Source organism: Gobius niger, assembly GCF_951799975.1.
Source record: "Gobius niger genome assembly, chromosome: 16".
NCBI classification, from domain to species: domain Eukaryota; kingdom Metazoa; phylum Chordata; class Actinopteri; order Gobiiformes; family Gobiidae; genus Gobius; species Gobius niger.
In genome coordinates this window covers 19,111,802-19,135,508 of record NC_136867.1, presented here as the reverse complement: position 1 = coordinate 19,135,508, position 23,707 = coordinate 19,111,802, and the positions used below count along the sequence as shown (strand labels likewise).

General features: G+C 40.5%; 1 protein-coding gene across 2 annotated transcripts in view; it reads right to left on the bottom strand.

Annotated features, from left to right (window-relative positions):
* The window catches only part of sptb (spectrin, beta, erythrocytic), a 52,637-nt gene that overhangs the window by 2,744 nt on the left and 26,186 nt on the right, over positions 1–23,707 (bottom strand). For both annotated transcript variants that reach the window (XM_079573335.1, XM_079573334.1), the window contains 18 exons: positions 23,426–23,628; positions 20,738–20,828; positions 19,868–20,014; positions 18,579–18,848; positions 17,477–17,701; positions 15,596–15,685; positions 14,309–14,599; positions 12,521–12,651; positions 10,631–10,835; positions 9,504–9,727; positions 6,248–6,398; positions 4,982–5,226; positions 4,352–4,490; positions 3,530–3,614; positions 2,247–2,443; positions 1,814–1,896; positions 714–774; positions 4–266 (listed from right to left, as the gene is read on the bottom strand). In XM_079573335.1, coding sequence (XP_079429461.1) covers positions 4–266; positions 714–774; positions 1,814–1,896; positions 2,247–2,443; positions 3,530–3,614; positions 4,352–4,490; positions 4,982–5,226; positions 6,248–6,398; positions 9,504–9,727; positions 10,631–10,835; positions 12,521–12,651; positions 14,309–14,599; positions 15,596–15,685; positions 17,477–17,701; positions 18,579–18,848; positions 19,868–20,014; positions 20,738–20,828; positions 23,426–23,628 — 3,101 coding nt within the window. The remainder of the gene's footprint in view (positions 1–3; positions 267–713; positions 775–1,813; positions 1,897–2,246; positions 2,444–3,529; positions 3,615–4,351; positions 4,491–4,981; positions 5,227–6,247; positions 6,399–9,503; positions 9,728–10,630; positions 10,836–12,520; positions 12,652–14,308; positions 14,600–15,595; positions 15,686–17,476; positions 17,702–18,578; positions 18,849–19,867; positions 20,015–20,737; positions 20,829–23,425; positions 23,629–23,707) is intronic.

Below are 23,707 nucleotides of genomic sequence, written 5' to 3'. Positions count from 1 at the left end.
GACCTGTTGGACGCCTTCTTCCCGGTTCCCTCCACGTCAAGCTTGCGTCCCAGCAGCCCCTCCAGCAGCAGGGCCTGGGCCGGGCTCGGCAGGGACTCCAGGGGTAAAGTGGAGGCCCGCTCCGGTTCTTTCAGGCTGGTCACTGACACAGAGGGATCCAGCTCCAGGGACACACTCTCCTTCATCTCAGACTCAATGAGGACAGTAGTGTCTCCCGCCGTCCCCTCCAACTGACTGGTGCTGGGGACCACCGCTCCTGATGCAGACTGCAGAGGGGAAATAAATTCAAATCAACAGTAATGAGTAGAAATCCAAATGTATACAATAGTTGTGTTTTTACGGACAAAAACATCAATTATTTTAGCTTGAATATGAAAAATGTGGAGGGACTTGTATAATTGCAATCCTCCATTCTTATGACTAATTTTGGGGGGAAATCCAAAATGAACAATATGAAGTGTTTGCAGCAGTATCTTAATCAGATTTAACGTTTTTAGTGTATTAACTTTTGTTTGTCTGCTGATATATTTACTAGGAATAAAGTTAGTTTGCACTGAAAGTATTCAAAGTTGGAAAGTTACAGAGATTAATTGCGGGACAAATGGGCAGAGAAAGCAACAGGAGAGTTGGGACGTGGTTAAACTAACGTGACACTTATTGAACAGTGTGGAGTTCATGCTAATGAGATGCAGAGGTGACGGTCAGTGACGGACCAGAGTCTGCTCCTCCACTGTGTAGAGCTGAGACTCCTCCGCGAAACCAGTGTCTTCTTTCCTAACGGGAGAAGAAAAATGACAAAAACATTGTTGTGTGTAATTATTTTTACCAAATAATGTAATGTGTGCAAAAATAAAATTGTCTATTGAGTTTGCATATTGTCTGCAATCGTAAATCAGTCTTTTCCAAACGCATGACCATCTCAGTACCTGCACCATGACACCTCTCAATGGCTTTCAATAATTATTGAGCTGCCGTCAAAAGAAGCTTTATTCCCGGTCGGACATTGCTGTATCAAGTCAAACTTCGCTCAGTATGGACACCTGCAATTGTATCTGTATGGGCGACGGTGGCGCAGTTGGTAGAGCAGGTTGTCTCGTGATCGGAAGAGGGTTCGAATCCCAGCTCCCCCAAATGCACACTGTCATTGTGTCCTTGGGCAAGACACTTCACCAACCTTGCCTCAAGTGTCTGCGTACATTGGTAAGTGAATGAGAGTGTGAATGGGTGACTGGCTAGATAAGATAAGATAAGATAAGATAAGATAGTCTTTATCGATCTCACAATGGGGAAATTTACTTGTTACATTCAGCTCTTAGAAACACTCAGGGTGTGTAAATAGGCAGAAAATGTGAGGAAAATAAACAAAAAACAATTAAATAGTCGGTTCCTTACTGTAAAGCGCTTTGAGCTTGATAAAGGTAGAAAAGCGCTATATAAGCTGAGTCCATTTACCATTTTTTCTGCCTGAATATTACTGTATACTTGTTGTACTTTTGTAGCTGTGTGATTTGTCTTATCCAGTTTTCTTATGTACAATATTTTCAGGACATTTTCATGCGATTTATTGAATATTTGGGAAGAAAATACATCACACAACTTTATTACGTGCGCCTTCTTTGTTGTTTCAAAGGAGTTGCATGATAGTCCCGATAAATATGTATGTTTGCACATCACCGTCTATTCAAAAGAATTCTTTCAACAACAGCCCATTACTGACTTGCCTCCAGTCTCCTTCGGTTACTATCAGTTTTTGTCCGTGTAACTCTGTGTAATCCTGGTTATTTTGCGGGACCGTCCTGTGTAGACTGTGTACCTGCTGTCTCGGTCCGACCGCGCTTCATCTTTAATGAACTGCTCCATCTCCTGCTGCTCCCTCCTCAGGCTCAGCAGCTCCAACTGCAACACACAGACACCCTCCGATCAATAACTAATCCATTACGGCTACGATTTACTGCCACGTCCACACAGCCCGCAGCCCCACTCCGATATTTGGTAAAGAGTAAAAGACAAAAGAGTTCAGTTTGTGTAAATAAAACTGATCTGCCCAAATTTACCAATGATGAAATCTGTTCGCAATAGCATTCATTTAACAACAGGAGTGTAGAGATCGTCCTTGTGTCGTCAAAACCACTAAGATTTCTGGAATTCCTCGAACATAATAACAAACTTAAGTAGATTTTAAATAGCAAAATGTTGTAATTTTTGTACTCATCACTGATTACTATTATCTCCTAATATGGTCGTACCGTAGTGAGTCGCTCCAGAGCGGAGAAGCGCTCCTCCCATGTTGCGGTGGACTTTTCGAAAGCCTCGTGTCTCTTGATGAGCTTCTCCACCTCGTCCACAGTGTGTCCCAGGTCCCGACTGGAGACGTAGGGTTCCTGCGCGATTAGCCAGGCCTCCGCCACCGAGGCATCCCGGGCAAACTGGCACACCTCGAGAACTGGAGAGGATAAAGGTCATGTCATCGTTATAGTCTGTTTAACATACAATAGATTAATATGTGTTTAATTCATTCATTAAAAGACTTGTTTAATATGTGTGGGGTTGCACAGTTTTGGCTATGGCAATTAAGGCAGCTAACTAAGCAACTCATGCCCCTAGAGGCGTTTTTTTTACTCATTAATTGTCCATGAGAGTAAATAATATGCTGACAGAAAAGACAAAGGGAGAGAGGGATATTGTACATCCATTTACACAATGGAGATATTTTTTTTACTCAAACTTGGCTGTAAATACTGTTTAAAATGACGCTAGCCCGCAGTTAGCTTTGCCCGCTAGCCTGTTAGCTTTTCTTCATGATTCTATTAGTGTGTTTTGGTGCCTCCGACCCGATGCAGGGAAAGCTGCAAATGTGGTTTTCTGGCCAGAGACGCCTGGGGGAGATGAAAGACCCCCCAATCATCCCATTTACACTTGTATTACCCCCAGAGGGACCTCGAAAAGGATATATTATGATCAACAAGGTACTTAGTACTGCTTTAAAGCTGCAATTAGTAAACTGCAAAGACATAGGAAGTACAATATACTTTACAAACAACAATATATCCTTTCTTAATGGGGTCTAAGTGTACAATTTGCCAACCCTGTAGATTAGACTTTGACAAACTTGTTTAGACGTGCCTTTGATCCGAGTTTTTGTGTAGCAATCCATATTTCAAGTCTTCTCTCAAATGTTTATGCTTCTGGACGTGTTTAGAATGTCCACTGTGGACTCATTTAATTGGATCAGAGGAACAACTGCAGCTCCAAAGGGGTATGTTTTAAAAGCGGCCCAAGAAAGCAACAGTGGCACGACTCAAATTCTTGTTTCCCACTAATGTTTAGAGTAGAATTTTAGACAGGTGGTCATAATGTTAGGCTTCATCAGAAGTAACTATTCAACATTTTAGTTTTTTACGCTATTTTCTAACCCTATTTTGACATTGCCTTTTTGCTAGCCGTCTCCTTGTGTGAACAGTTTCGCACAGTGAAATTAAGCCTTGCATTTTGTGAGGTTTTTGTAGGTCAAAGTTGCTGCTTTACTCACGCAGTCGGAGCCAGTCCCATCTGTCGTCCCACTTGAACATCACCTCCTTCCTCTTCTCCATGAGCTGCACCAGCTTCTCTTTGATCTGACACAGGCAGTTAAGACAGCCCAGGTTACGTATCTGTTTTATTAAACAGCCCCAGCCCCCCCTAGACTATAGACTATTAGGCTTTAAGAAGTTGTATCGCAGAGTGATTAACCCTGAACTACAATCAGGCCTGGGTCAATTGCTCATTTAAATTCTCTCACCTCCTCCACTTGTAATTAGTGTTTGCTTTATAGTCTCCCCTGTGCATTTAAGGGATTCTTTTTACTCTTTCTTTTCAGGATGCCCAATTGGTTCTCAGACTTCTCCGATCGCGGCCAGAAAAGTAATTAATTCTCGAGGAGGGAGTGAATTTTGAAAGATGAAAGAAAGAGAGGCTACGGCTACATCAACAGTTCTCAAAAGGCAGGTGCAGGTCCTGCAAGTGGTACACAGTCTCTGCATCGGGATACATTGAGATTCTCCCCACCCATCAAGCCCCAATCCAGTTTTAATCCACAGGTATTTAACAAGTTTACAGCTGCTAGTTTAAATCTTTCAAGGGCCAGAATTAAGTGGACATTGACAAAACAACAGGACAGTAAATAAAACACAATACTGTAACACAATTAATACCCTATAATCACTGTATAAATTATGATATGAGTCTTGTCTTTAGAGCCTTAAAAGCCCCTCCTTTTTGTGTTATGATTTCTAAAATGTTTTACTGAATGAGAAAACTCTGTTGTGATGTTGGCAACGTGTCTTATTTTGGACTGTATTTAAGAAACACCCACCTCTGCAGAGTCACGATGTTTGCGTGCCAGCAGAGCTTTGCCCAGATCTATGCAGTCTGTGAATTTGGCTCCACGGGCCTCAATCTCGGCGCGGATCCCCTGGTGATACTTCTGTAGCAGCTCCACAGAGGAGACGTCCCTGAGGAGAGAGAGGAGAGGGAGTAATCGCTGCTCACTAATGCATGATACGCATCTACCTCTAATGGAGAAGGCCTGAACTGCAGCTGTGCACACTATAATGATGACAAGGCTTTACAATAACAGTAATTGGGCGACATTTAATTAATTGCAGCCTGAGTTACAAAATATTATGCAGATTAAAGTTACATTGAAGGAGTAGGGCTTTGCTTGTTAAGCCTGCCTTCATTTTAAAAATGTATTTGTATAATTAAGATAAATTGTGCAGCAAATTTTATGCAACTACATTTCCACCAATTAAAACATTTTCCTGGGCGTTTACTTGTTACCTTCACTGACCCTAAACTTTAGAAATAGCTTCACTTTTATGCTTTTGGGACTAAAGCTTAAAAACAAAGCTATTTATAATGGTCAAAGATATTCCTAACATGTGGTATTGGTAATTGTTAACATAAAGTTGTATAACAACACACTAACCCCATTGTTTCTTACCTGGGCTTCTCCTGCGTCTCTATCTGCTGGATGATGCTCTCCATCCAGGCCATGAGGTCTCGGACCATGGTGAAGAACTTGAACTTGTCCGCAGTGTCCACGAGCTGCGCCCTGCGGCCGTCACTGGCCTCTAACAGACTCTTCCAGGCCTGCAGGACGTCCTGCTCTGACGCCGCAATAGCCTGCGCCTGCTCCCCTGCATACTGGGCGTGAAGCCGGGCCGCTGTCTCCTGATACTGCTGCACCTGATGAGGGAACAGATGAAGAAACAGTAAGATATTAGGAACATATTCTTGAGCATGTTCCAAAAGGATTTTTAGTTTAGTTTTGTTATTTATAGTAGTCACTTTGAAAGTCTTTGAGTGAGTACAGTGTAAGCAACTGAACGGATTAATGTGCTTCTCTTCTGTCTTGAGTTTTCCCTTCCTTGCTGAAAAGAAAAAGAGGGTCTAAGCTTTAGACTCTAAGGTCAGGGAGCGCCCCGGGACAGTCATCCATCTGCTGCTTCACTGTCAACAGTTGGACACTGGGACATTTGTCTGTTCTGTTTGTTCGATTTTTCTTTGTTGATTTTCAAACTGTTTGATCAACATTTGGAAAACTCAGTGCGGGACAGTGGGCTGAAGAAAATAAAATGAATGCACCAGAATGTAATAAAAATAAACAATCTATCTATATGTTACTTTGGAAAATAAACTTTCCGTTCTGTGCAGACATGGGATATTGCACTGTTCAGGATTTAAGATATATTTCCCCATTGTATTATACACAAAAACGTAATATATGAAAAAGATGCAAATATGAATTTTCTCATACCTGTAAATATAAGAAAACCAGCTACGACAAATGATAAGTCTGAAAAACATGCCATGGAGCAAAACAGGCCACGAATGTAGAACCATATTTGAAAGTTATTTTAAATATCTGACATCTACTAGTTGCTGTATTAACAACCGAAAAGCACCAAACGACTAAACTTTCTTTCTATTGTGTTTATCTAGACTTAAAGATACAACTTTTAATCCTTTGTAAGAGCAAAGTTTTATTGGAACTTTTTAAATCCTCGACGTCCTTGTCCTTTCTGCCCTTGAGAAGTAGTTGCTCAGAGACACAGCCGATAAAGACATAAGGCCTCTTCATAATGGGCCTAATCCTGCTCTGCCTTAGGATAACTTTCTTCCATAGTGGCAGCCTTAAAATAGCGTTGGTCGTTCTCGTCGGTGTTTGCCCAGTGGGGTCTCCCGTAGAGTGTGGAGGGATTTGTACCTGTTTGCCCAGAGCGGTGATGTCTCTCTCAAAGGCGCCGTGCACTCGGTGGAACGACTCGGCTTTACTGAAGTCCTCCCCCACGTCTTCAGGCAGTTCGTTCTGCTTCTCGTTGATCTGCGCCACCAACTCTTTGCCATCGTCGAAATACCTTTGAAAGATAGAATATGCTTTTATCTCTTTGTTTATTTTGGGGGGAAATTTTAACCAGTGCCCAGGCCTGGGTGATGTGGTCAAAAGAATCGCCAATATTATCCTCTTAGTGATTGTATTTCTTTATCTTATTTTATTCATCGACTTGACAGGGACCTGAATCTAAAAGCTGCTTGACTGTAGAGAGAGACGGTGTAATGCCTCATTTGAAAGCTAAGACCTACAAAAGTGATCCTAGCTTGCAGCGTTTTTGTCACATTCAGTTTTTTGTTGCGTTTTTGTCACTTCCTTGTTGCTTTGTTGTCATATTTTTTGTTGTTTTTCATTGCTTTTTTCTTGCTTCTTTGTGATGTTTTCAACACAGATTTGTCACTTTTTTGTGGCTTTTTTGTTGCTTTTTCATTGTTTTATTTCATCTCTTCTTTGGTCATGTTTTCACCACGTTTTTGTCACTTTTTCTTGCTTTTTGGCTGCATTTTCTCCTCGTTTTCGTCGCTATTTTGCTGCTTTTTTTTTTTAAGCTTTTAGACTTGGGAAAAGCCAAACGGGAGAAAATATATTCATTTCAGGTGGTTAAGTGGTTAAAAAGCTCCAAGCGTATAAATTTGACCAAAATTGTATAAAAATTTGATTAAAATCCAGTGTTTTGCATAGCTTGACTCGAGGAAACCTGTCAGGAGCAGCAGGCAACTGATCTTGGTCAGAATTACCAAACTGGAAGATTAGACTAGTGTGCATGTTTTGAATTGACGGAGGGAACCAAAGCACTCAGAGGAAACCCACTCAGACAGGCAAACTTCACACCGAAAGTTATCGCCTGTGAATTGAACCAGATGTTCTTGTTGTTAGGCAAAAGTGCTAGCCACTCTGCCATTCTGCCCCTTCATATTAGCTTGACAATAGTGTAGTGAGAAGGTCGGGTTTGATTCTGTGACAAATTTCCGTACGAGGACAATAAAAACCTATAGTATTTTTAAGGCAATCCGTTTCCTGGAATTTTATTAGTAACAAGAATGTATTGTAATGAAGTAACTAAGTTGAAAAATGCAAGTTTCAGCAATAAAAATGCTCAATTGAACAGTACTGGCAATTGGTGAGTTGACAGTACTGGAAATTGGTGAGTTGACAGTCCTGGAAATTGGTGAGTTGACAACACTGGAAATTGGTGAGTTGACAGTACTGGAAATTTGTGAGTTCACAGTACTGGAAATTCATGAGTTCACAGTACTGGAAATTGGCGAGTTGACAGCACTGGAAATAAGTGCGTTAACGTTACTGAAAATTGGTGAGTTGACAGTATTAGAAATAAGTGAGTTAACATTACTGAAAATTGGTGAGTTGACAGTATTAGAAATAAGTGAGTTAACATTACTGAAAATTGGTGAGTTGACAGTACTGGATATAAGTGTGTTAACATTACTGAAAATTGGTGACTTAACAGCACTGGAAATTGGTGAGTTAACAGTACTGGAAATAAGTCAGATAACTGGCAATTAGTGCGGTAATATTACTGGAATTTGGTAAGTTACCAAAACTTGTAAATGATTAGCATTTGACTTTTTCAAGGCAATCGGTTTCCAAGATTTTTTCAAGTAAAGACCACTGATCATTTGTTTCAGTGTATGAGCTATAGACCCAATCTCGCACATGAGTTGTATCCAGGGCATCCAGTTTAAAATGAATATGCAACGCTTGGAGAGATTACTTGCATGACTAACCCCATAGGAGAAAAGCCGCATGATAAGAAGTTCTATCTACTGTACATACATATTAATTAGTTAAGCCTTTGACCCTTCGCTCAGCCCTGCTTTTACTCCAATTATTCACAGTGCGATGACTGGAATGTGAGATAATTACCTGCTACATCCACAAGCCACTGTTAATAGGTTTGAAAATCAATTACTACATTGATATAAAACATGTTGATATCAGTACATCTACCCCATTAAAATGTAAACTATTCACAGCTTGTTTTTTTGCGTTTGAACTGACACATTCCCGGTTAAGAAACATTGTGAGAGTGCACAATTTCAACTTTTTGACAAGGATAAATGAAACTCTTTGACCCTCAGTGTTAGAAAATCCTTGTTTTTTTTTTATTTACTAGCCCACAATTAGTGCTGTTTCTGTTGGGATTTCAGAAGGCTGATTGTATTGACTCAGATAATTGGCTCGTGGGGACAGGACTTTTCCATTATCACTTTTTGCCAATACCGCCTTCACTTGTTCGGTTAACTTTTATTCCCTTCTGTATCCGTATTGACTGGGGATGTTCGGATTAATCGATTTTATAATTCACTGTGATTATGAATGTCACAACAGGAAAGAAGAATTTCTGTTTTTCCGTATTTTCTTTTCGTTTGTCTTAAGTGAAGACAGTGGTCATTCTCTCTAATGGGTTAGTGGAATGCGGAAATAGAGTTTTTTGTTTTTGTTAATGTTTTTTTCTTGCATTAAGTGCAGACACATTAAATCTTGGTCATATACTGTCAATATTTAACATCTTAACTCCCGCCTGAACCGAGCACATTTTCTCCAGTTTGGATTTACCCAAATTTAAAAGCTTCTTGAAAAAAGTGTCAAAAATGCAACAAAAAAACAATGACAAAGTGAAAAAATTAGGTGATGAAAATGCAAAAAAAAAAGCCACAAATGAGTAACTGAAAAGTGACAAAAAAAGCAATGAAAAAGTGACAAAAATGTGTGATGAAAGAGCAACAGCAAAGCCACAAAAGAGCGAGAGAAAAGCCACAGACAAGTAACAAAAAAGTGACAGAAAAGTGACAACACTGTGAGGAAAAAGATCTCTTTAGATGTGTTTTCAGTCATTACACTGGCCTTTTAGATTTGGGTAAAGCTCGACTGCACTTGGTTAAGGCGGGGGTTGAGACGTTTAAGGCATTAGTCTTAGATCTACTTCGTAATAGACTCTGTTTAGCCATTGATATGAAAACTTCCCTTTTACTACTGATTTTTTCATGTAAATTTCATGAATTTCATTTCATTTCAAAGACATCCTTCTTTGGTAAAGCACTTTGAATCAATATGCTCTACAAATGAATACACCTCGCCTCCTTTGCCTGTTTGTACAATGTCTCCTTACTTGAGCAGGTCGTAGGAGGCGGTGAGCAGCTGTCCGCGCGTGTCGATGAGCTCCAGCAGGTCTGCCCAGCTCTCGTTGATGCCGTCCTTCCACTCAGCCATCTTGGCCGCCTCGCTGTGCCCGCCCTCGATCAGCTCGTCTATGGTCATGTTCACAAAGTCCACCCGGTCCTGGCCCACCATCCCCGTCTCCCGAGCAAACTCCCTGAACTTATCCCTGAGCAGCTGAGGAGGAGAAAAAGGAGACAGAAAAATAAATAGAAATGCTAATTGGGTTAGTCTAGAGGCCAAATTTGATTTTCTGTCATTGGTATACCACCTTTTTTTGATAGGTAGCCCTTGAGGGAAAAAAGTCTGGATGCCCATGTCATAAGCAAATTAACTGATGCTGGGGTTGAAATCACAATAAATATAAAAAACAGGTCCCAACAGATGATCTTAAAACAACACTGACACCTGATCTGGCGCCTACATGCCTTGTAAATATCACGTTGTAAAGTAATGTGTGCAAATGTCTCCACAGTGGCTGCATTACGTTCCCTGCAGCAGATGGCCCGATTACTTTACACGGAAAAGCAGCAAAAGCACAAAATGAGAAAATGGCTGTTTCCTCTGGAGGTTTTTTTCTGAACAAATCGCGTCCTCACTGTTGTTTAGAGAAAAAATCAGCCTTTGATTTCTCTGTTCGTTCACAGCACAGAGACAAAACACTAAGGCCTCTTTTGAAACAGATTTATCTACAGCTGCAGGCAGAGGCTATAACACTGACTGAAACGGGATAAAATAGTACAGTATCTGGGCTTTTTAGTACAATATGCTTCATGTGTGACAGAGGTGGGATAAATGCTCCAAATCTGGGCTTCGGTAAAAATAATGTTACATCAAAAAGACGAGTAGTGTAATAGAAGAATTGCTAGTATTAGTATGAATAACAATGCTATCACTACGACTACTGATACTACAGATGCTACTCCCTTAATTAAATACAAAACATGCATCTCCCTCACTTTACTCATTTGCAAGTGATTATAGAGATCTTTCAAAGAGACTATTGACCTGAGGTGAGGTGAACCCCGGGCAGTGGCTTCATAGATCAATGTAAATGTGTTCAGGTACGTAAAGCTTTACCGTGACATGGTCTAAATCCTGCCCCATCTCCTGCGAAGAGGCCACGACGTCCCGCTCGGCGATCCACTGCTCCAGCTCCTCCACCTCGCGGCTCAACAGGAAGTGCTGGTACGTGTGGTCCAGCTTCTTCCTGCGATCCTCGGCCAGCTCCCTCAGCCCGGCGTACTGTTTATCCACCTGGCTCTGGCGTCTGATTATGGCCTCGCTACAGAATGGACAGAGAGAGTAAAAATGAGGAGAGTGCCTTGAGGTTTACTCGAGATAAGACCATTTAAAATGATCACTTTGCAGCAACATTTTGGTCTTAAAACATCACAGCGTTCTTAGACACAGGGTTTACATACAGCTAAGACCTATTCATTATTATTAAAGCGAAACACTGCAGGTGAATAGAAGGGAAATTAAATTTAGAGGTATCAATTTGAAACTTTTGCAGTAGATTACTGACATAAATATGAGGGGAAAGAATGTATTGCAAGTTTTCTGTCATTCTATGTATTGATATAGAAAATAAGGCCTTATATGAACAAAAGTGGCCAGAATTTGGAACTTCACAGCAGCCTGGGGACCATGACCGAAATATTTGCATAGATTTCAGGACCAATCACAGAACGAGGAGGGACGAAGCTTGTAGATTGTTTACGTATATAAAAAAGACCCGAGTCACGCGACGCCATCTTTCGATCAAGCTTTAGACCGTGTTCTAAATAGTTTAGCTTGAAGGTTTACAGCAGGTACGTCAAAAATCATCTGATAGAATTGATACAATTGGCACATATGATAGACATTTGTAGCGCCCAATAAACGGCTATGGACGATCGTAAACCACACCTCTCCTCTGAGAAAATTAATTGGTGATCCCCAGACTAAATATCACTTGTGATATTTAGTCTGGCTATAGCTAAGCTATAGATTTTTAGCAACAAAATCTAAATAAATTCAAATGTTGGGTTTTGCTTTTTTGAAATGAGTTACAAAGAGTTTTCAGAGGGGATATTGAATATGTAGATTTTCTTATTGGTAGGAAAACATTTGTAGCTATCCAAATTGTATTCCTAAGACATTTATTGCTGCAACATGCTGGGTAGCTTCTGTTCATTTTTGTAACAATTCAAATTTCGCCTTGTTTTTTTATGGGTTCAAAGCTCAATAAATCGGGCAAGGAAACTTAATGAAAAATCCCCAGAAAAAAACTTCAAAACATTGTTAATTACAAGACTGGTCAATTTGGAGTCTGTAGGAGCTACTAAAGAAAACCTTAAGCTTTGTCTATGTATGCACATTGCACATGTATATTCCTCTCTTTTGCTAAAGTTGTGGCCACAGCGTTCTGCCAGAAAGGAAATTACCATATTTGGATTACAGCCTCATCTTCGGTTGCCTGTCTTGCTACACATGCATACTAAATAAGTCCATACTTTGAGAATAAACACGCATGGGAAACCTTTCAGTTCAACATGATGTTTTTGTTTTTATCGGGAAATCTCCGGCTTGCTAAACATTGCAACGGGTGAGTTTCTTCATTTTTTTACTCTGACACTAAAACTAACACATTGACCACTGCGTGAAAAATCGCTCTTGCCTGCCGTGTCGCCTCGATATGTGTGGAAAGGCCATTTTACTGCATTTATTCAATTGACAAAATTTCCTTCTATTATAACAGGTCATGCCCCACGCTTTTTTAATTCCTTACAGAGCTTCAAGGAGGACACCACAAATGAGAAAGGGGTATTGAAGTGTGCTCTAGATGGACGTGCGATTAACAGACTCCAATGATCACATTTCACACGGCTGTCGTCCTTATCTCACCAAACCATGACTGACTGGGACAACAGGAGTAAATTGCTATATCCTGGAAAGATATTTTTTTTTATCAAAACACAGACAGACCCATCAGGACGATCCTCCGCAAACATCTTCTGCGCTCGGTCGGCCAGTTTTTGGATAGCATCTTCATAGTCGTCCACATCTTGCTTCAGGATCACGTGTCTCTTCAGCGCCAGCATAGCGCTTTGTTCATCCTAAAGAAAGAACAAAACAAATGACCCTTGAATGAATGATAAAGCAAAGGGCAGAGGAATAAACTGATCTGGGGAGATTGTTTTTGAAATATCACAGGAGACGGGACATCAAAGCACTATAAAAAGGCCCAAATAGGTTTCAAATTGAGAGTGGCACTTATGAGAAACATGTCCACGTAATTGAAGGCAAATCCAGCCATGTAATTATGTTAATGCATGCGGCGCTACTTGTGATTCTTCAATATGACATGCTCTGTTTGAATCATATTACGGAGAGACCCCGTAACAGTTCAAAGACGGGAAATTGCGGCTTTCTATTTTCTGAGCAATTTGCGTTCAGATTCGAATGTGTGATCAGAGATGCACTGCATTTGCAATGAGATGACTCCATATGTGGACAATAGTTTCCCTTTTCTTTCTATGGGAGATAAGGATATAGCAATTTCGCTTTCTTCATACCACAATTTTGCAATACTGATTGTTTACATGATTTTGAGCGCGTGTAGCTTCGAGACAATGCTGTTGCTGAAATGAGTTATGCTAAATAAGCTTAATTGTATTTGGTCAGTCGAAAATTACAGTGATAGTCTGTAAGTTTAAATGTTCTACAAATGTAATAGATTGCCTATAAATGACCTCCTGGCTTGCAATTTGATGTAATGTAACATTATTATTTTTATTTTTTTCTGAAGTCCCTCCCTTTTCTGATCTCAGCAACTAACCTCTTAACCCCCGCCAGAAACTGAGCACATTTTCTCCAGTTTGGCTCTACTCAAATCTAAAAGCTTCTTGAAAAAAGGAGGATGAAAATGCATCAAAAGAGCGTCAAAAACGTGACAAAAGAGCAACAGAAAAGTGACGAAAATGTGACGAAAACACACACACAAAAAAGCAATGAATAAAAGAAATCTCAAAAAAGTGACAAAAACGGGAGGAAAAAGATCAGTTAAGAGGAGTTTTGTAGGTCTTAGCTTTCAAATGAGGCAATACAAACGTCCTGGAAAAGCAACAATAACACAACAAAAAGAGGGACAAAAACAAGGCTAAAGAGTGATGAAAAAGAAAGTCGCGACAGAGCGACAAAACGGTGACAAAAATGCGGTGAAAAAGTGACCAAAACACGGAAAATTACGAAAACGAAAAATTTGGGTAAAGCCGAACTGGAGAAAATTGCACTTGGTTAAGGCTAGGTTAGGAGACTAATCAAAACCCCCGGTGCCATAACTTTGACCAATGAGACGAGGTTTCCTGTGAAACGGCCCGTCAGGTCCAATCAGGAGGTGAGGGGGCGGGACCTTGTTTGATTACTTACTGACTATCACTTTAACAAAACAAGAATAAAATTATGACTTACTAATATTTAGAGAGATCCCGCTTTATTACGATTGAAAAGGTCTTTGATATGTGAGTAAAAACAAGATGCAGATGTTTTGAATTGGAGTATGATTTTGATTCTGGAATCTTTGGTCTTAAAAGCTATTGAGGAGTTCGGTGTGGATAATAATGTACAATAGAAATACAAAATACAATGGGAGTTACACACCTCTGTATGAACCCACATTACCTAAGTGATAAGGTGCCTAAGTAAAATGTGTTCTATGATCTACTAAAGACAATTACAATATCTATCTATAGTCATTTTCTTCTCCCTCCCCACCTTGGCCTTCTCATCAGCGATCATGTACAGCTCCTGTTCTCCGATCCACGCCTCGGCCTCGTCGGCGTCGTTGTAGTACTGCTGAGCCTTGTCGGAGCCGTTGAGCCTGTCCCTGCGCTTGTCCATCTCGTCCTGCAGCCTGTCCCAGGACGTCTCCAACTCCTCAAGCTGCTCCTGGATCTTGTCGGCCTCCGGTCTGCCCTCGGCCCGCGCCGCTGCCTCCATCCTCCTGCCCCGCTCCAGCACCTCGTCCACGCGCGGCTGGTGGCCCTCGATCTCCTTCTGCAGGGTCTGCGAAGCACCATGGATGAAACGTCAATTAACCTTTAAGGGGCTATTTTTAGTTCATCTTTAAAGCCATATTGTGTAACATTTCATTAAAAGTAGAGATGCACCAATCTAACTTTTTAGCAACTGATACCGATGCCGGGTTTTGAGTATCTGCCGATATCCGATATATTGACTCTTTATTTGACTCTTTTCTTTATTTTTTATCAATAAAGTCATATGTTTTTCTCATGATGTTACAGATCAATTATCAAATTATATCTATTGATAGACGCTTACCATTAACATTTAGCAAGGATCACTGGACGTTTCTACAGTAAATATCCTTGGGTATACGACATGCTTTAGGTTACATTAATATTAACAACACACATAAAGAGATCAGATCATTACAAATATGTTTGATCAGTTATTTATTTATATTTATATATTTATATTTATTTATAATTCTATCATAGTCTCTGTCCCAGCCTTGATTAGTTTTCATTAGCGATTGGATTCCTCAGGTTCTTAGCTTTAGGGTGATATACAGCATTTATATATATATATGGTATATATATATGTATATACCATATTCACTTAGATTTAGGTGGTCAAAGTTGTGTTTTTAAGGTGTTAAGGGCCAAAACTGATATTGTACTTTTTCCAGTATCAGATTGGTGCATCCCTAGTTCTTCTTCTAATAAAAAGAATAAAACACAAGCTATTATTTCATTACAAATATTTAAAATGTTATAATCTCTTCCAAATGCTTTATTTTGAGAATCCTCTGCAAAAAATAACAGTCTTGCTAAGCATGGGCAACTTTTGGTATTTACAGTTTTGCCAGGAATGCACATGAAAACTGTCCAAAATAAAGTAAAAAATCTATAATATAAGTGAATTTTGTGACTGTGCAGCTCAAAAAGTAAAAAAAAATGTTTCTGCAGAAGTATAATTGTGTGCAAAGTCAGTGCATTGGAAGTTTCTGTGCCCGTGTGCCGCAGTACGATTGGTCACCTGGTTCTTCTTCAGCAGCATTTGCACAGTCTGCAGGTTGTGTCCGTGCTCCTGTGACATGGCCTGGGGCATCCTCTCCTCAATCCACAGCTGAAGGACAGAGCAACACAAAATATGTTAGAGAAAGTCTGGCTTAAATGGTTGCAAGAAGTGGACAGTGCACACATATGGCTTACAGAAGAGATTACATATAAATGAGTATAAAGACATCGCATTATTTGAAGCTCGCCCCGTACAGCGTGTCTGAAACGGCGGAAAACCTCACTGTACTTGTCATCCTGCCCTCACTGCAGTGGATTTAGCTGGTGAAAGGCATTAGGGATTACAGCTGTAACTCGGAAGCACCTGGAGAGCCAATTTCACACAGAGCCGCTAGTTCTTGCTGTCACAGAACTGAGAGTGAAGACTGTATTTAGAAATTAATAAACTCTTGAGCAACAGAGATTTGGTATTTTCTCCGTAACAAGTCCACTTTTTTTTCTGCAAATACTTCCCATTGCATCCACCAGTGTCTTCTGATTTGCGAAACAGAAATCTGGCGGTTTTGTTTAATTTGATTACCCGCTGAAAGCGAACCCGCTATACCCCATTAATGTGCCATCAATCATCATAGCTCGAGTGCCAGTGATTTGAAATCTAATTTGGATATATCGCATAATGATTCCTATTACAATGGATCCTTCTATTTCAAGTGGAGAAATTAATCTAACAAGTGAGTGCTTGCTGACTTAATTATCAGAGAGCAAAATGTATCTGTGATGTATATTTTTGCTTGTGTTCGCTCATTGGTAGAGCCTTTAGGTTGGCGTGTGCATTTTTTCCAGTTCGGCATTACCCAAATCTAAAAGCTTACAGCCTATTGGCCAGTGTAATGACTTAACTTTTTTCCTTGCATTGTTGCCGCGTTGTCAGATGATCAGATTTTAGCCACTTGTTCATCGCTTTTGTTGCTCTTTTAGGGCTCTTTTATTACATTTTTGTCCCATTGTTGATACTTTTTCATTGCTTTTGTGTCACTTTTTTGTTGGGTTTTTCTTTTGTTTTTGTCAAGATTTTGACGCTTTTGTCAAGTCAAATTGCAGAAAATGTGATCGGTTCAGATGGTCCTAGTTATTGTTGATTGTTAGTGTTGTTGATTTCTGGAGAATTTTTTTATTTATTCATGCAGTCCTTATATTTGAAGAGTTTAGTGGTGCTAGGCTTGTGCTTGTGCTAGTGCTAGTGCTAGGCTAGTGCTAGGCTAATGCTAGGCTAGCGCATGTCTATGGTAACTAGTAGCCTGCATTAAAAACAGTCTGACCCGAGCACAGTGCACCTGAGGCAAATCACTTATAACACCAGACTACAAATATTTATGTCTGTGTTGACTGAATATTTTTTTTAATATAAACATTTTGCATTTTAAAATAACTTATATTTGAGCAGCATCAGCTTCCTGGCTGTAAGTTACGCAGCGGCGGAGTGATCTGCTACATTACCGGATCTATAGTAGTTTGTTTACCTGCGGCCGGCATTACTACATGTGGAATTCACAAACATCTGGAGGACTACACGATGATTTTGAAGAGGTTTTTAATGCAGGCCGCTCGCTACCATTGACATGCGCTAACCTAGCACTAGCCTAGCACCACTAAACTCTTCAAATATAAGGACTGCATGAATAAAATAAAACAAAATCTCCAGAAATCAACAACACTCTGGAACTAACCCTAGGAAATGAGGCCCTATGGCAAAAATCCTGAAATATCCCTTTAATGTCCCCTTTGTGATTGAGTTAAAAATACGATTGAACTAGTAACCAAAATATCCAATAACCTCATTAAACAATCAGCTCTTTAGGAAGTAATAATGTCACATGAGCATTACACCAATGACACTCACCAGCTCATCCGCCAGGTCTCTGTAGAACTGATGCACGGATTTGGCAGCCTCCAGTTTGCCCTTGCGTTGCTCCAGCGGGGTGAGGAGTTGCTGAAACTCTGACCTGAGGGCCTGCTGCTCGGCCTCCAGCGCGGGCTGGTCCTCTCGGCCCCCTCCGTGTTTCCTCGCCGCCTCCTGCAGCTCGTCTAGCTCCCGCCCGCGGTCACGCACCTGGTTCTCTGTCAGCTAAAGACACAGCCAGACAGGAAAGATAAATGACCTCGCAAAAGTCTAATCACGATGTAGATTAAGCTGATTCAGTGCCTTTTAATAACATTTTTAGGGTCCGGAGTCGAGCCTGTGTGAATGATTTATATTAGCGGTCCCCAAAGTAAATTTGAATCTGTCAAAGGCCAATGATTTTGCCTACATTGTACATTAAATCTATAATATTACGAAAGCTGACGATCTTGTGGGATGTTTTCTGTCTGCAGTACTCAGTATATCCCAGAGGAGCAAGTAGAGCCCAGTATACACAATCAACTGCAATTGCATAAAATAAAACTAAAGCAGTTAAAGCAGTACTAAGTAAATCATGCCCCTAATCCCATAAGCGCCACTGCAGGAGTCGTAGCGTGTTGCCTTTTTTTTACTCATTAGTTGTCCGTGAGAGTAAATACTACGCTGACAGAAAAGACAAAGGGAGAGAGGGATATTGTACACCCAATTACACAATGGAGATAATTGTTTTCACTCAAACTTGGCTGTAAATATTGTTTAAGTGGTTAGCTTTGCCTGTTAGCCTGTTAGCTTTGCCTGTTAGCCTGTTAGCTTCTTCTTCATGATTTCATTAGTGTGTATTGGGGCCACCAACCCGGTACAGAGAAAGTTGCAATGGTGGGTTTCTGACCAGAGACACTGGGGGGGGATGAAAGACCCCACAGTCATCCCATTAACACTTGTATTACCTCCAGTGGGACTACTTTATTAAGGTAAACAGGTTACTTAGTACTGCTTTAAAAGTTAGCCTATTATTATAAAGCTAACACCTTTGCACTTCTACCTTGTTGTGCCTCATTTGTCGCAACACAGAGTAAGTTGTAAACCAAATATGGCCACAGACCTGGTGCTTCTTGAGCAGGATGTTGGCTTTGGTCAGGTCCCTCACGTCCTCGTCTGTCCCGCTCTTCAGCTGTTGCCGCAGTTCCCCCAGCCACTTCCTGATGTCGGCTAAGCTCTGGTCGAACAGCTCCGAGCGGTTGGCGTCGAACAGCAGCCGGGCCTTCTCCTCCGCCGTGGACTCCAGCTTGTCCCACAACTCGTGAAGTTTCGCCAAACGCTCCTTCACGATTGGCTCGAACTCAGGCTTGGACTCCATCAGCTCCTGCCCCTCCTGAGGCAAAGACAGATGACAGGTGAGAAAGAAGAAGCACGGAAACTGACCTAAAAAACCTGAGGAAAATGTTACGATGAACAGACATCCTCTTCTAACTCTTATTACAACTGTGATATTGACATCAACGATGCAACAGCAATTAAAACATGAACGCTGCTTTTTGGAAAACTATACTAGATTAACTACTTATTACTTATTATTCACTTACTTACTTGAATTAAGTTTAAATATACTGAGTGCTGGTAGGGGCTTTATTGGACAGGGCAGTCTGAAAGTGGGTGAGGAGCAGAGACATTCAGCAAATGTCCCAACCCCCACTTTGAGACCCATCATCAGGCAAGGATGGATATATTGCAGTATATTGTATCTTTCTCACAAATTATAGCTGAAAGATAAGCTGATAAATCATTTTAACATACTCAGACAGTGTTACATTACTTTTGTAGGAAATAAATATTAAAATAAATGTTCCCAGGGAAAGTCTCACGACCCGAGACCCGTGACCCGAGAATCACTGCTCTAGGCCAGCGACTGCAGGTAGAAAATAGTTTCTGAGTCGGGAATATTTTAGATGCTATGACTACATATACAGTTCAAGAAGTTGTTGTGTGAAAATGTAAGTGTGTTGGGTGATATGGCCATTTTTTGGAAAATAGAATCTTGTCTATGATGTGCACCTACTGTATATAGTTTATCACAACTTTATGTTGCCTTAAGAAATAACTCAAGCTTACTACTTTTTCTCAGAGCTAGGAGAAACTAAGGTCTGCAGTCAACCCGAAAAGGCCCGAGAAACAATATAGTAAATCTCACGGGTCATAGAACAGTTATATATTGACAAATAGCTCACTATAATACTGAGATATAAATGTACTGATGTATTATAAGATCTCACAGTGAAGGTTTTCCTCAATGAAACGCTCATAGTAAGAAAATCTGTGTCCTATAAAGCACTTTCCCCCAAAGTCAAACTATATTTAATCCGCTCTAGTCTGGTGCTCCCTGGGCCCACTGACCTGGTCCACTTTGTTGAGCCAGTCCTTGTTGGAGGCCAGCTCAGCCATGAAGGCCTGGTGCTTGAGCCACTTGGAGTGAAGGTTTCTGGCCTCATCGTACGACGTGTCCTGAGCCGTCAGCATCTTCTCATTGATCCACACAGTCAGCTGTATCCGGGGCACAAAAACACATTAAGTTACTCTGCACTGCTGCTGTGTGGGGCTTTACTGAAGTCTTTTACTTCAGTAGTAAACACACGTCATCGGGATGTGCAAAGTTGGGGTAAAGGTATATATTTGTGGTTACTTTTTACTTACTAACAAACTAAAAGCTAATTCAGTGCAACAGAATCTGAATAATTACAATAACATACTGCTACTTATTATTTACTCACAGGTTAAAGCACATGTAGAGCTACTTCAATGACAAACACCTAACATGTTGCAGCCACAAATTAAATTTGAGCAAAAACTGGATTGAAATCTCGTATTTTTATTCATATTTTACCCTTTGCATAACTGAGATGTTTTCTAGACTGCAGTGTTTTGACTAGTTACCAATGCCAAGGTGAAAATGTCCTCAATTAGGAGTGACAAACATTATCAGACTTGGCAAAGTCAAACCAACTGCGACAATTCAAATTTGTGGAAAGGTGACTTTTTGGAAACTGGATTTATATCTTTATCAATTTAATACGGGGCAATAGCAATTAGCCAAATAGGACATCTCCTGGAATTAGAAGTTATAAATTAGCATGAAAAGACAAATTAAGAAATGTGGAGTGTTGCAGAAATTGGCCAAAAATAATAAAAGAAAGAAACCATCACAGTCGACGTCTAATGTATAATTGCCTGGTGATTACATGAAAGGTGAACTGAAGATGAACTCACGTCTTGAGTGTTTTGGAGGAAGTGCTGCAGGTCGCGGTTGTCTTTGAGTTTTCCTGAAACCTCTTGGGCCCTGCGCTTGTTCTTGTCCTGCCTAAAACACCACATAAAGACATTCTTAAAGATGCAACAGTAAAGGATAATTATGCATCACCAAAGGGACAAAACAGCAGAGACTGTAGCAACTTTTTAACATTGAGTCTTGGAAATTAAAACCTTGGAGCATCTTAATGAGGTTTTGCTTGTCATTTACAACAAACACTGTGCATACGATATATTATACACGTTTGACTAAGAATCTTAAAATATATTGGCAAGAATGTTGAAGTACAAGGTTAAAAATCCAGCTAGTCTGAAAGGTGGTCTGAAACACATCCGACATAAAATCTATGCAAAATCAATAACACAAACTGAGAGGAAGACGGTTTGCTGCAGTGACTCAAGCAATTTGAAGCCAATGTAATGAAGAATGGCGGCATGGTGGCTGAGTGGCTGGCACTCTTTCTTCACAGCAAGAAGGTCAGGGTTCTATACCCGGGTCAGGAGGGGTCTCTTTTAGTGTGTTTAGCATGTTATCTGCATGTTGGGGAGGTTTTCTCTGGGTGCCACGGGCAGTGTTAGGCTAGCTACTTCAAAACTATAATATATTCTACATTAGAAGTTACAGCTTTAAAGGGACTATACAAAGTTTAAAAATTGTAAAATGATCTAATTTCCTCCCCCTAAATGTTTCAACAATGTCCTATGGTGTAGAATGAGCCCAGACCTGTTCACCACAACTGCCTCTAAAATCCTGCACTGTCACTCAAAAAGGTGTCCGAATTGCCGTCATGCAGTTACATGTATGACCTGAGGTGGCAGTAGTGAGTATAAAATGGCTAACTTGCATCTAGCCCCTTTAAAAATGTAATATGTTTTTATTACATATTATGGTTTCAAAAATATTGCTGAGTTACACTACTTTGAGTTACTTCTAAGTTACTTTTGGCAAAATATAAACTGAAAATAGTAATAATGCCACCGAGCAAAAGTGCAGTCAGAGATTTCCTGTTCCTTCTTTTGTTTTGACATCGTTAGCTACACACAGCTGCGGATCTTACACACCAGAGTCCAGCTGGATTTGGTTCTGCATTTTATTCATGGAGAGTTTGGCATTTTTTCGTTCACACATTTAAACTCGAGTTACTTGAATTGTAATGACTAATATGTTTAAATAATATGTTATATTCCTTAGTTACTGAAAAAAGTAATGTATTTTTGTAATATGTTACCCCCAACACTGGCCACAATCTCTCCAGTCAAACAAAAACATACACAATAGGCTAAACACAATCCTGGCTCAAGATCTAGAGACAGCCGCTGCACTGCCCCGACAGGCTGCTGGGCGAAGGACGGATCAAAAGTTTGGCTACAGGGAAAATAAAGTCTACAAGTACAGTATGGCACAGATGTGGTATGTTACAATATATCATACTCTCTCTATCTAGTCCTGGAGACTCTGTAGCTGTAGCTTGGGAGCTTTGAGTTGCTCTCGACCTCTTTGCAAATTTTGTCTTTGTGCGCCAAGCATGGACTTATGAACATGTTGGACACAATCTACAAACATTTAGGTAAATAGAGTAAAGAGGAAACTAAACTATCTAGATTCCTTTGTATCCTTGTATATTACTCATATTACTCAAATTTCCACAAAGCATAAGTAGCGAAAGTGCAGTTTCTATTTTTCAAAAGTAGCTCATAGGAACGTCGACTTAACATGATGCACATACAAGCAACACTGAATCCCTCTGTATGCAGTAAAACACCTGACATAGAAACATAACAGTGCACACAGCCATTTCTGGGCCTCACTTTGAAGAATAGCTCTCACTTAGGGATCAATATCCATTACAGTGTGAGCCGCTCTATGAGGCTGGATGTGGGAGTTAATGGGAAAAGTGCCCCCCACCTTCTTCTGCCGTGCCTTGTCGACAGGCCTGATACAGTAATCAAAAAGCTGTTATCAAGAATCGGTGGGTTTCGGGGTGAAGAGTGAATATTTTCAACATTAGAGGAGGTTTTGGTGGGAAAGTGGCTAAAGCTTTCTAGTGAAGGCAAGCAATTTAGGAAGTAGAAAGTGGAAAGTTTTTGTGAGGGGTGGAAAAAGCGTTGAGCAAAGAGCGTGTTAAAAATCCGAACTTTTTGACAGTAAAGTTGTACAATGGATTTTGTAAGATAATACGCATCATTTTTGAGCAGCAATTTTCTGCCTTTGAGATAGGACCAGGTGATTTCCAAGCACTTGTCTTTGTCAAAGGATGGGAACATTTTAATACATGTCGCTCATTGTATATTCATGATTGCCTGTTTTAAAACAATTCATATTCATATAATATTCTAAGTAGTTTATTTTTCCTCTCTCTATGATGTTAAGAAATACAAATGTTTGCACAAAGTGGGTTTGAAAAGTGTTTGGATGCTTCAAGAACTCAGTAAAAAAAAAGGGAGAGAAAACTTTTGTAGAAAAAAGAAACTGCATTGGTGCGGCAAACTGAATAAATCAAATGTTTATGTATTTTTCATGTGGCAAAGGGGAGCGAACCTGACAACCAAAATGTGTCAAGTTGAGACATGCTCATAATCAATAGCACTTTTGATGGAGATCGCCAGGAGTTTGCTCTGGTCAAACTTTCGTATAAAAGCCCCACTGACCTGTCGCGAATGGAGCCCATCTTCTCCTGGACCTTTGCAGAGTGCAAGTTGTTGCCGTCCACCAGCCGCTGTCCCGCCTGCACTGCCCCGTCGATTTTATCCTCGTTGGCCTCCATGGTGCTCACAAAATCTTCATGCTTCTTCAGCGCCTTCTCCGCTCCAGCCAAGGTGTCCGGCTTGTCTATGTGCGCCAAGGTGTACTCCTGCAGATAATTCCAATAAGCCCACATTATGAAAAGGTTAAGGGACAGAGCCAGGCAGACGGACTGAAAAAGACAACAA